We start from the raw sequence: 16,183 nt of genomic DNA, 5'->3' as shown, positions 1-16,183 counted from the left end.
ACACATATGATTTAAAATATTTGTTTTTTATTTTGTCAGTCAAAAATAACTGTTATGAATATGAATTCAACATATTGCACAATTTGATAATTTTGTCATTATATACAAATTGGCTTTTTAAACATCATATTTAATAAAATTAGTTTAAATAATAATTTCAGACATTTAATTGCATTATATGAATAAATTGTGAGTAATCATATGACTAAATTATTATAAATATTGCACAAATGTGAAACTTTGGAGTTAGCCTAACCATTTTCAAATGTAGTTATGACAATGTATTATTTTTATTGTCATAAGCTGTTGTGGAAGTTTTGGTGTACGTAGACACTAACGTTTCATCCGACAGTCGACACAAAATTAAAACTGTTAAAAACACACTAAAGGAACGCTTGTAAAAAGACAACTGTCGGTGTCTCTGATACAAATAAAGGTAGGCAGGACGGGGATCGGAAGATTTTAGTGGAAGGGGGTGAAACAAGAAAACTGCCCCATATGCATTGGCTGCCAGATAACTGATTAGCTTTGTAGGGTTAAAATGGCTGAGGATGAATTTATACACCTAATACTTGCACACTTACAAGAGCACGTAAAAGTAAAGTATAGCTGTTGACTAACCTGAGTGATGTAGGTACAAGTGTAAACTTTCCACTTTTAATATCCTGTATCAATTTTTTGGCACTTTCTATTGCTGCAGCTGTGGCTTTCTCTTCAGCCAACCAGAGGACTCTATCCACTTCTGCCTTGAAGTAACTGCAGAACATAAGGAAAAAAAGAACATATTGATACCAGTCTATGTAAAAGCACTAACTGCAGCAACACAGAATAACAATGAAAATAAATTTTAAAATGTTGAGTTCTTTCCAGAAAGAGAACTGAAGTTCATATGCTAAAAAACTACAATTTGCATGTTTGTGTGTGTGTGTGTGTACAGCGTGTCTCTTGGGAAATGGATGGTTTTCAAATGGACTTGGCTCGGCCTAGAAGCAGTACATCCAATATCAGTTGCAGTCATGGCACCGTGGGCATTAGACCATTACATCGTGAGTTTGCATACAACAGTTCCGTGAAAAGTGTCGAGTCTATTATTGAAACATAGCGACTCGTTTGGCATTAGACAAACTTAAGGATGCCATTCGTCAGCAACTGCAACTGATTACCCAATAACTGTTGGGAGATGGTAGACGAGCAGTTCAAGGAGCGACTCCACATTTGCATTCGCCAATACGGTAGTCATTTAAGTGACATTTTCCATACTCTTCATAAGCTTTTGTCTTCTCATTTAACATCTAAGAAACTAAAAGTTAAAATATACAAAACAGTAATTTTGCCTATAGTACACTTGCGTGCAAAGAAATAGACCCACCTCACACTTTTGACATAAAATGTTATTAAATTTATTAACATCATACATATTTATTACTGAACTTTATCTACATATAAGTAGCATTAAACGCTTTCATTTGGATAAACATTTTATGTGCCCCCAAACAGTTGGAAGAAAAAGAAAGAACAAATAAACATTTTATGTCAAAAGTGTGAGGTGGGTCTATTTTTTTGCACGCAAGTGTATTATATGGATGTGAAACTTTGTCCCTTACATTGAAAAAGTAACATAAATTCGGAGTATTTGAAAATAAGATCCTTAGGAAAATATCTGGACCTAAAAGGGATAAGGAGACAGGTGAGTAGAGAAGATTACATAATTTAGAACTACTTAATTTGTATTCATGTGCAGATATTATTAGAATAATTAAATCAAGAAGACTTAGCTGGACAGGCCATGTGGCATGAATGGAAGAGGAAAGAAGAGTTTACAGGATTCTCGTTGCGAAACCTGATGGTAAGAGACTTGTACAGAAGGTTGTTTGCTTTATATCTGACCATTTTTGACGAGTACTCACCTTAAGAGATACCGTGCCGCCACCATCGATTATGTTCTATTCGAACCCCAGCATTGTGGACTATCGCCCGGCATCGCAGTTTCCGTTGCAGCAAGCTCCGGCGCAGGACAGGCATGGGAATTCTGTCCCACTCCTCCCTGCAAGCTTTCCATAGACCATCCAGGGTACGCGGGCGGCGATGTTGAAGACGTTGTTTCAACAGTCCAAATGCGCAAAAATCCATTGGACTGGCATCTGAGCTTTTCACAGGAATGTCTTCAAACGGAATGACACGAATTCCTAATTTCTCTGCCATTTCCTGATAAAAACGTAGTGCTGTTCTGGCGGTATCACTCGAAGCCTTGTCCATATGGATCATCACCTGGTTCGCGTCCATTCCATACAATTGTGGGATGTCTCTCCGATAGATAGGTGTCAGAATGGAGTCTTGGAAGTATCTGGCATTTATCTTCACGTTTTTGTCCACCTTGCGTATCATCAACTTACCCTCATATCCGAATCCCGTCACAACCATAAAGCCATGAGGGAAACTCTCCCTGCCCCTTGCCATCAATGTCACGGTATGTCATCGCCCGAATGTGACCACCAGCAGTGAGATGGACATATGATTCATCCATTGTGACAACTTTCTTCCATTTGGAACCCGCCAGGCGTCCAGGTACTTTTCATACAGTTTCCTGCAGTTCGTCTTACGTTTGGCAATGTGACGCGGTAGAAGGTGGTGTACACGGGCCTTCCACACACACTTCAACCTGAGGCGCTTGCAAATTGTTTTGTTCACAGTTGACGGTGCGAGGTGAAATCTGTGGGCCATATCACGTTGAGTCGGGGGATTTTCTTGGCACACCAATCGATGGATCCCCCATCGCACTACGGGTGACACTTTGCTTGCAGCCCTTCTCCTGGTGGTTTTCGTGGGTGTATGCTTCGCAAGGAGAGCCTGTTGTGTGGAACGGGCCACAATAGCTTTTGCACCCCGAGTGTTAACCCATTCTCCCGACACTGTTTCAAGTTTTAGAATGCGTACGTATGAAAACTTAGCATGGAAAAGGGCCATTACGCAACCCTTCCAATACCGGTTGATTTTTGGTGCCATTTGATTCACTACCAACACTCATGCACCTACAATGTCAGACACAACACCGCTCCCACCAGCAGACCCATAGTTCCAGCATAATACGCCCGGTGGCAGCACCGAATTGAAAATGGTCGGATATAAAGTGAACAACCTCAGTAGGAAGGCCAAGATGAAGAAGGTGGGATAAACCTTCGGGCTTAAGAAGGCTAGAGAGTTAGTTAGGTACAGAAAGCATTTTATCCCATTTCTTGTTCTAAAAATCAATGGAAATGACTTATTCAAGACCAAGTTATATGTACATAAAAGTACGGTACCTACCACTGCTTCAGCCTTACAAACTCATTCAAATGCCTTTCGTAAGCAGAACTCTCTTGTCCTTTGACAAGGGAAATGTTTGGGTCTCTCAAATCTAACAGCTGATACTTCCTCCCATCATTCTGTCCAGCTAGAATTGCAGCCCTCTAGAAATCAATAAAGTCATTAGCATAGACTGTCAAATCATTATTGTCGTCATTGTCAACATTTTACTAGAGGTCCACATCAGATATAAGATTTTTGTAATTTTTAGAAATTTACAGTGATTATGTTAGAATACTGTAGACCAGGGCATGAAATTTCAAGTTTGAAGTCAGTCGCCAGACTAAAATCTTTGGTCGCCACTATTTTATATTTATAAATAATAAAAATATGAGCAATTATTAAAAAGAACATACCTTAGGAATTAATGTTTATATAGCGCTGTCGTTCAGCACTGAAGTACCACTTAACAATCGCAACTACTGGGTCAAACACTGACGGGGGGGTTCATTTACGGAAACTCTGAGCAAATCATCCAGTGTCTCGGTCTTTAGAGAGTTCCTGTAAATAGTCATGAGTCTGTTGTAACAGCTGAAACCTCTCACATGTGAAGCTGCGCTCACTGGTAAACAGCTCAAAATGTCAAAATCTGGAGCAAATTGGGGAATCTTGCTGAACACTCCTCACTGTGAATCTTCTCCAGCATCTGATTCAAAGTCAGAGAAGGAAACAAAAGTTTGTATTCTGTCCACTATGCTAACAGAACATCCATTTTCTCATTATAAAGGCTCGGGTTCAAGTACATGTAGAGCTTCTTTATTTCTTCTATCCCAAACTGAAGAATATTTTCTTTGGGAGGCCAACCCAAGGTGTCGAAAACATGCAGAGATGCAATCACATCTGTTGATATAGATTGCAATCTTTCTGTGATGTACACCTTCTCATTGTTAATTAAGTTTCCTCTAACAGTCTGAAATTCTTGCTCTCTATTTTGAATGTTTGTGAGCTGCACATCCCTGATCTTTCCTGAAATGAATGCATGGTCCAAGAAATCTTGTTCGCTTGGTCCAACATTAGATTCCAGGTAAGCCAAAACTGAAATACAGTGTTCAATTCTTATTTTCAGAGATGAAATCAAAAGACTCTTATTTTGTAGTGCCACGCTTAAAGGGCTCAGTTTCATCTAAAAATCCAAAAGGAAGTACAGAAGCTTAACAAATTTAAATTGCTTCAAACTTTTCAGCAAACCCTTAGGTTTAGTACTTTCATTGTCTTTCCATGGGTCACAACAGCTTTCCATGATTGCAAGAGATCTCTTACAGCACTTTCTTTGCTGGCTAACCACCTAATAGTGTGGATATCATTCAGTTTTAGAATTTCTTCTCCTATAACTTCTGCCGTTTCTCTCAAGAGGTGAAGTCTTTAGCAGAGCCATGATAAAACTGAAAAATATTCCTAATCACGGAATCAAATGCTCTAAGATATTAACTCCAACACAGCTAACTGCAAACGGTGTGCAAGGCAGTGAATATTTATAATTTTATTACAAATATTTTTCATTTGCACACCCAATCCTGATTTGTGCCCGACCATATTTGCTGCACCATCAGTACCCAAGCCTACAATGTAATACTTGTTTCTGTATTTATTTGAACCTATTGCCCAATCTAAATACTAAATTATCAGTTATGGCTGTGAAGTGACCAGCAGAAGTAGCGTTTGGGAGCTCTATTACTCCTAAAATGTCCTCTTTGATGTAACCATCAATTGCATCCACGTATCGAACATACACACTTGCATGCTCGACTGACTATCTATCTGTGGATCCATCAATCAGAAGGCTGATGTATGTACTTTTCTTTATTTTCTCCACTAGATCTAACTTCAAAGTTTCAGCTATGAAATTAATAAATTCTCTGCATTGCTTTTTATTGCCATACTTAGGTAGAACACTCACACTTAATTTACCTGCCAAACACAGCAGATCTGCAAAGTCTTTAAATGGCTTCTCATGTTTAGCTACATAGTATGCTATATTAAATAATTTGTAAGATGGGGTCGGCATTGAGTGGACACGGGGTTTTCAATCGGCTCGCTTTCCAAAACCATGTATGAATGTTGGATTGAGATGTTCGGGCATGTTTGACACACATTTGAAACAACAAAATGTTAGTCGCCAGCCCCAAACTTTTGGTCGCCAATGGCGACCTGGCGACCGGAAATTTCGCGCCCTGCTGTAGACAGTATAACTAATAATAATAACCTGAGGTGCAACAGCCCTAAGACCAAGCCCTAACTACCGATAGCCAGTCTCACTCCTTGTAACCAGTTATGGGTGACGTGTGGTCAGCATGATGAATGTCCAGTCATTGTAGTAGGTTTTCCATGACCTGGTTACACTACTTAAACCAACATGTATCCAGTAGCCGGAACTCAAAGCCTGAAGCGTTAGACCACAGTGCTGGACCTGTAGACAGTATAGTACGTTCTATGATAACACTGGAGTTAAGTCTTTTGCAATGGCAAATATCACAAGAGATGTCCACACAGTGGAGAATGTTCAGGCCAGAGATTGGCTTCATATCTGTGGTAGAGGCATGGAGTGATACAGATAGACTTTGACAGCATGCAAAAGGAGACAAGCAACGTATGTCGCTTGGAAATGGAATACAGTAGAACCTCGATTTTACGTTTTTCAAAGGACCAAGGTGAAAGAACTTAAAATGAGAGAAAATGTAAAACCGAGGAACTTAAAATTGGGGTTAAACTGAATACATTGCAACTAATCTAACACAGTTATTTTTAGTGGTTTTTATTTCATTTTATCTGAGACGTTTCGTCGTGGTTTCCCAAAACTTTTTCATACGTTCAACAACACAACCTCACATGGCTAGAAGTGCAGTGACTAGCCATGCGAGGTAACAGAATACATAATTGTATGTCTTGGTGTAGCTTGAAAAGTTCTGGGAAACCAGGACGAAACGTCACACGTAAAATAATATAAAATACACTAAAAATATTGCATCTACAAAAAGTGGTTATGCAAACCTTTCAGAAGAAATGTATATATTTTAAGTGCTGTGTTGGTACTATCCAAAATTTATTAATGAATCCTTCCCAAGATAATTTACCTGTTCAAATTGTTTCATCATGTAAGACTCCAAGTGGCCATCATATATGCTTGTCAAATCCTTGAACATGGATAGGTCCTTACTAGACACAAACATCGACTGTCTACCCTAAAATAAAATAACTTGCTATTAATACATATATAATAATTTTTCATATCTATGATGGCTAGTGAAACATTCTATCATGCACTACAAGGACAAGACAAACATTCAGCTATACAGTATTCAACCATCAGACATAAATAAATATAAAATCAACAATAATTTAAAAATAATTAAATTTTGACCATTATGATAACACCATAAATTTCCAAATACCTCAAATAAAGTTGTAGCAGAAGATGGTGCATAATTAGTATCAGGGAAATTGTGCACTGTCATTCTTATTCAATTTGCTTTATGCAAAGCAAGCTTCAAGCATGAGAACAAAATGTCAACGGAGTATTGCATAGGCGATGTTCCAGATTTCCACGTTCAAAATGTAATTGTTTTTTTTTTTTCGATTAATTTCGAAGGACCACTGCATTCACAGGGTGTCTACAATTTTGTAAAAACAAAATTCTCAGACTTTTCCAGACAAGTCATTATGGCAATTTATGAATTTAAACAACTGTGGCATGTGCCTCCACAGGGTATCGAACCTGAACCCAAACAAGGCAACGACGTTACCACTATGATATTAGGGAGACCCCCAGAAATTAACTGTGAGGGGTGAGCTTTGGCATATTACTTGCCACATATTGAATAATGGTTAACAAAGAATTCTTCTTTACAAAAAATCATAACAATTATAGCATACATAATACACAATTAGAGAAAAAATTAGTAATACATGAAATAATCCTAATTTCAATCTGGAGGAGTGGTTAGCACATCTCGCTACAATGCCAGGGGTCCTGGATTCGAATTCCGACCTGGGCATGGATATTTGTGAGTGTCCATTCATCAATTTCATAACACTCATCCCCATCTTCATAAATAAGAAGTACATGGAAATGTTAGTTAAGAAACTAGATTTAATACTACATTAAGATATATCAAAATTTTTGAATATCAAGCTATCAATCTTGATATAACATGAAAGGCTTAGGTAGGTAACATTTGCCATTCACTTTGCACCATGCTATGAAGCCACATATAGTGTGGCTTCCACAGATTCTCATTCTCGGCCATTTTTTGGAGGTGGTGTGATCAGCATCATCCTCCAGCTGCCCCCCATACCCATTTATTTGAAGCTTGGTGAACTTCACAGCCACTTTACGCAGGAACAAGACTGGACGACTGTAATTCCCAAGGCTTTGGTAGTAGCACAACAAAAAGTTCACAAAATGGATATGATCTGAGAAAAAGAGTACTTACTGCTTCTCCAAATGCTTCAAACACCGTTGACAGTTCATCTAGACTCATTGCTAGCTTAAAGAATGACTGGTTCAAAGTTTCATTCAACTTGAAGCAATCATCTTCTATTCTGTTCATCTGATGCTTTATAATCCTCGAGGCTTTCTTAAGTTCTGCTATCTCTTCCTTGCAGCAAGTATTCTGCCTTCTGCAAAATCAACATTTGGTTCAAGCATTAGATGCACCGTGCCTACCGATATCTTACAAATACAGTAGATTCTTTTTAATTCAAACTTGGATAATTCAAATTATTCTGTACTTAGGAGAGATGTTTATTCCCCTTGAAATCATCTTACCCGATACATGCATTTGCTAATTCAAAACTTTTTCATATCCACTTGGAGTTCGAATTAAAAAGAGTGCACTGTAGTACATTTGTGTTAAAAATCAAGATTAGGGGTGGATCTATATAAAATTTTGGCCAGTGCCGATATTCTGCCAATCCAACTTAAAAAAGTTCTTGAAGAACCTGAATGGTTCCTTGACCTCCTTAACTCCTTCGCTGCGGGTTTTTGACATGCTGATACAGCCTTTTCTGTGTAGTTTTTTGGGAAAATATTCAGAAATGCATAAATTTGTAAAAGAAAAGTATTCCAAAGTACTGATATGAATCCCTCCCCTATTCTCGGAAAAGGGGGCTCAGGTCATAGTTACCCCTGGTGCTAGATTTTTATTGTTACTGAAGTCGATACAGTCGCATGGCCAAGGGGGAGTATGTGGTGAGAAGGGCTCATAAACCTCTCTCTTAGTCAATCATTCCTAAAAAGAAAAGGAGAACGTTAAAAGCAGAAAAGATAGCAAAATGAGGGCCAACTACTAAAAAAAAGTATATGTACTAGGGATGGGACCAATTAATCGGTACTCTATTGGTATTGGTCGATATAGGCATATCGGTGAATTGGCAAAATTACCGATTCTTATACCGATCCGATAAATATCTTATAATTTAGTGCAAATAAACCTGCAAAATATGGCATAAAAATATATGCACTCTGTGATGCTAGAACATTCTACACTCTAAATATGGAAATTTATGCAGGAAAACAACCGTTTGGGCCTTACCAAGTTCCCAATGATGCACAAAACGTGGTCTTGCGATTAATACGTCCAATTGACAACAGCGGAAGGAATGTGACCATGGACAATTATTTTACCTCCATACCTCTAGCTAATGAACTATACACCAACCACAGGTTGACACTAGTAGGAACTCTTCGATTGATAAAAGAGAAATTCCACCGGAATTTTTATCTGTCAAGGAAAGGCTTGGAAACAGCAGCATGTTTGCGTTTGGAGAGAAACCATCTAAGAATTGTCTCCTCTGCTCTTATGTGCCAAAGAAGAAACAGAAAAAAAATGTTATGATGATTTCCACCATGCATAATGATGACGGCATTGATCCTGACTCTGGAGAGGCAAAAAAGCCAGAAGTGATTACTTTCTACAATCTCACAAAAGGAGGAGTGGATGTTGTAGATCGTCTGAAATCTGAATATTCTGTTTCAAGAATAAGCAATCGCTGGCCTCTCACAATATTTTTCAGCCTTCTCAACATTGGAGTAATAAATGCTCAGATAATTTACAAAACAAATACAGGCGACTTGTTGGCTCGTAGAAAATTTGTTACGCAACTTAGTATGATGCTCACAAAACCACATATGATGAGACGGATGTCAGTTCCAAATGTATCACTTCGTCTGAAGGAGAAAATAAAAAGTATTGCAAGCATTGAAAGTCTGCCGAAAACTGAGAGAACTCTCGAATCAGAGGAAAAGTCCCGATGTGCCTACTGGCCCAAAAGAAAGAATCGATTCACATATCATTCTTGTAGTAAGTGTTCCTCCCCAATATGTAAAGAACATACAGAAACAACTCTTTATGTTTGCCGTGAATGTGCTGCAAAAGAAGTTGACTCTGAATCTGATTAGAAACATCCTCAACTATAAAACATTTTGAATTTGAATTTATATCAATAATAAATTGTATTTTAATGTGCTTATTTGCATTAATGTTTTAAATATTCATAAAGAAGAATGCTGTAACAATGTAAAATGATTTCAATGTTTAATAAAACATGTTTGATAAAATATATTTTGCAAATATTAAGTGATAACTGAAAAAAAAAACAGTTGTTAGAAAAAATCTAACACGCGAGTTATCGCGTGACACAAGTGAAGGCGCGAGCGATCGTAGGTTAAGATCAATGAACATTTCAGGTTCTTCAAGGACCATTTCTAATTTTATATCAGATCGCTAGAATATCGGTTATCGGTAAATTTTATATTGGTACTTTATCCGTATTGGCCAAAATTTCATATTGGCCCATCCCTAATATGTACCATCAATCCCTTTCAAAAATCTTGCAATTGTTGTTTACATACACGTACTGGTACAAGTTTTTCATTTGTTCAGAACCAAAGCAAGTTATAACTAGATGGCAGCATGTTCTTGGTTTGATTTGGTGCTCTGAGTCCACTTTATGCATGCACAGTAAGGCTAATCGGGAATGGACCTACAATTTAAAGTTGGATCAGAACCACTATGTGCCTCCAGCAGCATGTTCTGTTAATGCTTTTTCTTATGGGGCAACTTGGCTCGACACCAGCAGCAACAAGAATTCTTGAAATAGACTGCAGTCACTTTCTGTAAGTTACTACCATATTGCTGCAGATTTTAAAATTCAACTATTAAAAGTGCAAAAATGTGTAATGGCGTGTCTGTTATTTTGGTTTAATGATACATGAGATACAGAAAACACACTGTACTTGTTATTTTTTAAAAAAAGGTAAAAATTTCCATACACAAACTCAAAATATTAAAAAAAATATATATATATTTTTGAACTGAATTTGAAAATTCAGGCACCATGGTATCCAGTACCCTGTATTTTTCTACCCAACAACATAAAGTTTGTAGAACTGTACTGTGAATACGAGTGTCCAATAAATTTATGTCGATTATAGGAACAAACAAAAGAAACTACGGGCGTACACGACCATAAGTGCAGGAGATGGGACTCGATGTATTTGGCGTAGAAATAAAATTGAAAATAAATAATTTACATTTTACGTACAACGAAGAACGATTGAAAATAGAAAAATCAAGGAAGTTAGTTTTCTTTTTAGAAATGTCCTCGTGTAAAAGAAAAAGTGTGTAAACCCTTTGAGAACTTCTTTTGAAATCACCTAGACATCAATGGGTTCATTCTGTCAAAACAGCACCAAACTGCCACAACTACTATCCTACTTTGCTAGAGTCGAGTAGAAAGTGTGTAAACAGCTACTCGCCATAGAAGGGTCGAGTCAAGCAGACAGGCCAGTAACTCTCCTCCTCACTTGACTAATGTAAACCAGCCTTTATGTTCTTGAGGCCAATGTTTGTTACATAAGAAAAGGGCCCATAAGAATGGAAATCCAATACAATGCAAGAAATAGCATCCGAGGATTCTGGCAGTAAACTGTTTATAGAATTATTTTCCTGTAGTTTATGGTTATTACAAGCATAAGAAAATAGTTTTTCGTTGTGACATTTCAGGAGATATAACGGATTTCTTTTGTTTAAAAAATTGCTAACCATTGTTATAACTGTATCTTTAGTCAAAATGAAAATAAATGATGAAGGGAGCGTGTGTTCTCCTGAAACGTCACAACAAAAAACTGTTTTGTTATGCTTGTAATAACCGTAAACTATAGGAAAATAATTCTACAATGCAAGCAATGCGTATATACAAGAAAAACTGTTTGAAGAAAATAAACTACTGAAAGTGTACAACATGCACTTACATTGATCTGTATCTATTAAACAAAAAGCAGGTGTATCTAATACAAAAAGTAACGCACAATCCACTGTAGCTCGGGAATGGTAAGGACTAGAGAAATGAAATTTTGTATATAGAAGCATGGGTCCTTTGGAAATGTCACTCAATGTATGATCCATGTGCTTCACTGCAATGCAGCCATCTATCTTTTCATGACACGAATGCACGTTCGTAAAACTCTTGAGGTTGGTCTTTACACCACTTTTCACACACGTTGTCATCTCTAAATTGTTTCCCATGCAGATGAGCCTTCAGTCGTCCAAACAGATAGAAATCAGATGGTGCTACATCAGGACGGTGTGGGGGTTGTGGCACCACATCCCGGATGGCCAATCATCTGAACTGTCATGATTGCAGCATGCGGTCGTGCATTATCGTGATGCAACTTGTATATCCCGATTTCTTGGATTCTTCTTGACATGGAATTAGGTGTTGGTAAGACGGTAAAGGACCAATGCTCCTGCCTACAAAATTTAATTTCCCTAGTCCTTAACATTCCCGAGCTACAGTGGATTGTGCATTACTTCTTAACCGACCTTCGTACATACATTACAACACTGCTAAAACATTCATCATGAAACTCACTCCATCTCTAAACTCATCTCATTCAGTCTCTGTAAATGGAGTTCAGCAGCTTTCACTTCCTCTTTCAGAAGCTCGATATCTTCATCATCATCATCATCCATATCAAAAGGAGTAACTGTACAATCTGAAGAAACACTCACAGACAGACTGCTTGATTCATCGTGCTTCATCAGGTCATCGTATCTACAAATAAATACAAAAGATAATATGACAGAAAACTTCTTACGTCACATGCCGGCAACATATTTGTTAAAAACCTTAAAAAACACACAAACAGCACAATAAAAAACATTTCAGCAGTTCTTCCGAGCTTTTGATTCCATCTCGGAATCATCATCAGGGCTGGCCGAGAGGCGACGGAAGGGACTTGGTTGAATTTCCACAGACACAGTGTGTAGCGCCAGCGGAAATTTAACCGTGTCCATTCCGTCACCACTGATGATGATTCCGAGATGGAATCAAAAGCTCGGAAGAACTGCTAAAGTGTTTTTTATCATGCTGTCAGTGGCATCTCGTCCCTTGGGGCTTCCGGGGCTTAGCCCCTAAAGAAAAATGGACGTATTGACGTAATTATCATTCACCATAACGCATAACTATCACACAGTCTTTTAAAAGGCGATTTTTACCCACGTAAATTCATCGTCTGTTGCAATGGATACGACAGCGCTCCTAGCGGCATTGATGTCAATTATCTTTCTCCAGGGCACGTCGCAAAGGAAGGCGTGGCCTACACCCACCTACGCTACAGTGAAGGTCACGTGCTAGCAGAGATTTGAGTGCTGATTCGGGGCTACTTCCTTCGCGTCACGTTCGATCTCGAGTGTTGTTCTGTAGTGTTTTGGTGGCTTTCATTCGCTATGTTTGAGTGAGTTTGGCAGGGTTGATGTTCGAGCACAAATTGATGAAGGACATAGGCTGTCAATTACAAGACACAATGAATTTGTCCAGAAAAATAAGCATATATTAAATAGAATTATCGATTGCTTAAAATTCTGTGGTTGACATGAACTTGCTCTACGAGGACATAATGAAAGAGAACAATCTTTAAACAGAGGCATCTTCCCAGATTTATTATCCCTTCATAGAAGAGGTAACTTCGTGTTCTTTATTGTAGTGAAGAGTTAAAAAACATAAAACTCTATCAGTAGATTGCATCCATTTTTTATTTAAAATTATTTAGAGGTTACCTTTTCAGAAACAGTAAAACTGACAAACACAGTTTAATAACTCCAGTGGCAACAGCTGAATCTGAACGATGTTTCAGCACATTGAAGCGTATTAAAACCTGCTTAAGAAATGCAATGGGACAAGACAGACCAAATGCCTTGGCACTTACTTACAATAGAGATAGAATACATTTCAAACATAGAGAGCTTCAACGAATAACAAAATTTGCTGAGCAGAAGAACAGGAGTCAACATTCGTAGAAAGGTATGTTTCACAACAATACCTGTTTCTTTTGTAATCATGTGGATTGTCGTTATATTTTAAATTCTTTAAAAAAATAAGTCCAGTTTTGTAGTTTAGAAGAAGATAAATACCAGTTTTTTTGTAATTCATGTAATTTGTCCTAACATTTTAAATCCTTTCAAAAAAAGTAAGTCCAGTTTTGTAGTCTAGAAGAAAAAAATACCTATTTTTTGTAATTCATGTGAATTGTCATTATATTTTAAATTCTTTAAAAAATAAGCCCCAGCCAAATTTTAGGCCACGAGACACCACTGCATGCTGTTTGTGTGTTTATTAGTTTTTAACAAACAAAAGCTTCCAAAACAGTATAATTTGACTTCAATCACACATTATGTTTCACAAAGGACCAACACTAACCAGATTTATTTATTTGGCATTTTCCCAATCTTTGTTTTTCTGACCATGGAGAAATTTAACTATTTATAAAAGTTGGTATAATTTTTCTCAAAACTGTGGTGCTCCACATACCCCACAATGGTGGCCTACTGGACAACCTTCTACTACAAGGTGTACAACTTTGCTTCCGCTGTTTTTCCCCAAAAATATGACGCTGTAATGAAAAACATTCCTTACCCAGGCATTATTCAAAGTATTGTCCATCGCTGGCCACTACTTTCTCCCATCTTTCGGGCAGCGTACGAATGCCGCGTCTAAAAAATTGTTCATCTTTGGAGGTGATCCACGAATCAATCCACTTTTTGACATCTTCATAAGATCGGAAGTGTTGGTCAGCCAGTTCATGAGCCATTGATCTAAACAGGTGATAATCAGAGGGAGCGATGTCTGGAGAATAAGGCGGGTGGGGTAGGACGTCCCATCTTAATGTTTCCAAGTACACGTTTTCACCACTTTGGCAACGTGGGGCCGTGCGTTGTCATGCTGCAAAATCACTTTCAGACGTTTGGAAATGGCTTGCTGTGTCACTCCCAATGATCGTGCCAATTCTTCTTGAGTTTGACGCGAGTCTTCACTCAGCAATGTCTCCAATTCTGCATCTTCGAAAACTTTCTGTCTTCCACCACTATGCCGGTCTTCGACGTTAAAGTCACCGTTCTTGAAGCGTTGAAACCACTCACGACAGGTTCTCTCACTTATAGCATCCTCACCATACGTAGTGGAGAGCATTCGATGAGCCTCAGCCGCAGTTTTCTTCATATTGAAACAAAAAAGTAGAACCTCCTGCAAATGGCGAGAATTTGGCTCGTACACTGACATTTTCAATCGCGAACAACTTCACGATGCACACACCACTCGACTAATGTTTGAATGGGGTTATCTTGACAGAGGTCCAAGCTAACTGCGTGACGTCTGCGATCTGCTTCTTTCGACCGCTACTTCCTGTTGTTGCCACCTGTCGGAAAACAGCGGAAGCGAAGTTGTACACCTTGTATTTCTATATACTAATGCTAAGCATGTGTGGTATAGATGGGGAGTTAATATACGAGGGGCGTTCAAGTCAATCGGGGACTTATTTTTTTTCAGGTTTAAATGGATGCCTAGGCTGGAGGTTTTGTATGCAGTAGGAACTGGCAACTGTGTGCTGTTACTGGTAGGCGGCGCTCATATCCCACGCTTCTGCATAGACCGTTATTCAAGATGGGGGACAACAGTGTGAACGTCTACATGGAACAGCGTGTTGTGATGAAGTTTTTAGTGAACGAGGACAGGAAAGCTGGTGAAATTTACAGAAGACTTCAGGGTCAGTACGGTCATGAGTAAGACATTTGTAAGACATTTGAATGGTGTAAGCGCTTCAAAGTATCTCTATTACTGACGATCCCGGTCGTGGTGGATCACAGCCCACGGCAGTCATTCCTGGGAACATATAGCACGTGGAATGTGTCTTTTAGGATAAACAGGGGATTATTCACGTTGATTTTTTACCCCATGGTGTCACGATCAACAGTGATTATTACTGCTGTGTTCTGCGTGATGTACATAAGAGTTTACGGAAGAAACGTCCGGGTTTCATCAAAAAGGGTGTTCTCTTTTTGCAAGACAATGCATGACCGCATACCGCTCAACGCACATTCCAGGAAATCGGCTGGGGAATATTACCACCCCCACCCCCTATAGTCCTGACTTAGAGCCAAGTGAATTTCACCTGTTTCGACCCCTGAAGGAATTATTTGCAGGAAAAGATTTCAACACTGATGATGAAGTGAAGAATGCTGTCCTACAATGGTTCCGCCATAATGATAAATCTTTCTATGCCGAATCATTCCAGGCGTTAGTTAAACGCTGAGATAAGTGTATAACTGTAGCAGGAGGTTATGTGGAAAAATAAATCCAGTTACCACACTTTGAAATTTGTTCTTCTGTTTCTTAAAAAAAAAAAGTCCCCGATTGACTTGAACGACCCTCGTATTTTATTTAATCTGAAGAATTTCCAAAAAAAGGCACCATATTAAATTCAACGGTTCCAACATTGGTGAACCAAAAATATGCATTACTTCAAAGATGTTATTTTCAAAATTTTTCTGCACAATATGCAGAAAAT

At 38.3% G+C, this 16,183-nt stretch overlaps 1 protein-coding gene across 1 annotated transcript in view; it reads right to left on the bottom strand.

Moving 5' to 3' along the window:
• The window catches only part of LOC145979407 (HAUS augmin-like complex subunit 3), a 53,624-nt gene that overhangs the window by 25,057 nt on the left and 12,384 nt on the right, over positions 1–16,183 (bottom strand). Inside the window, exons 3-7 of the mRNA XM_083112285.1 lie at positions 12,214–12,396; positions 7,773–7,959; positions 6,414–6,521; positions 3,304–3,446; positions 622–756 (exon numbers count right to left, since the gene is read on the bottom strand). Of these exons, the coding sequence (XP_082968411.1) occupies positions 622–756; positions 3,304–3,446; positions 6,414–6,521; positions 7,773–7,959; positions 12,214–12,396 (756 nt within the window). The remainder of the gene's footprint in view (positions 1–621; positions 757–3,303; positions 3,447–6,413; positions 6,522–7,772; positions 7,960–12,213; positions 12,397–16,183) is intronic.

The sequence above is a fragment of the Lepisma saccharinum genome, chromosome 26 (assembly GCF_977018435.1).
Source record: "Lepisma saccharinum chromosome 26, izLepSacc3.1, whole genome shotgun sequence".
Classification (NCBI taxonomy): domain Eukaryota; kingdom Metazoa; phylum Arthropoda; class Insecta; order Zygentoma; family Lepismatidae; genus Lepisma; species Lepisma saccharinum.
The sequence above is the reverse complement of the archived record's forward strand: the minus strand, read 5'-3'. Positions and strand labels throughout refer to the sequence as shown.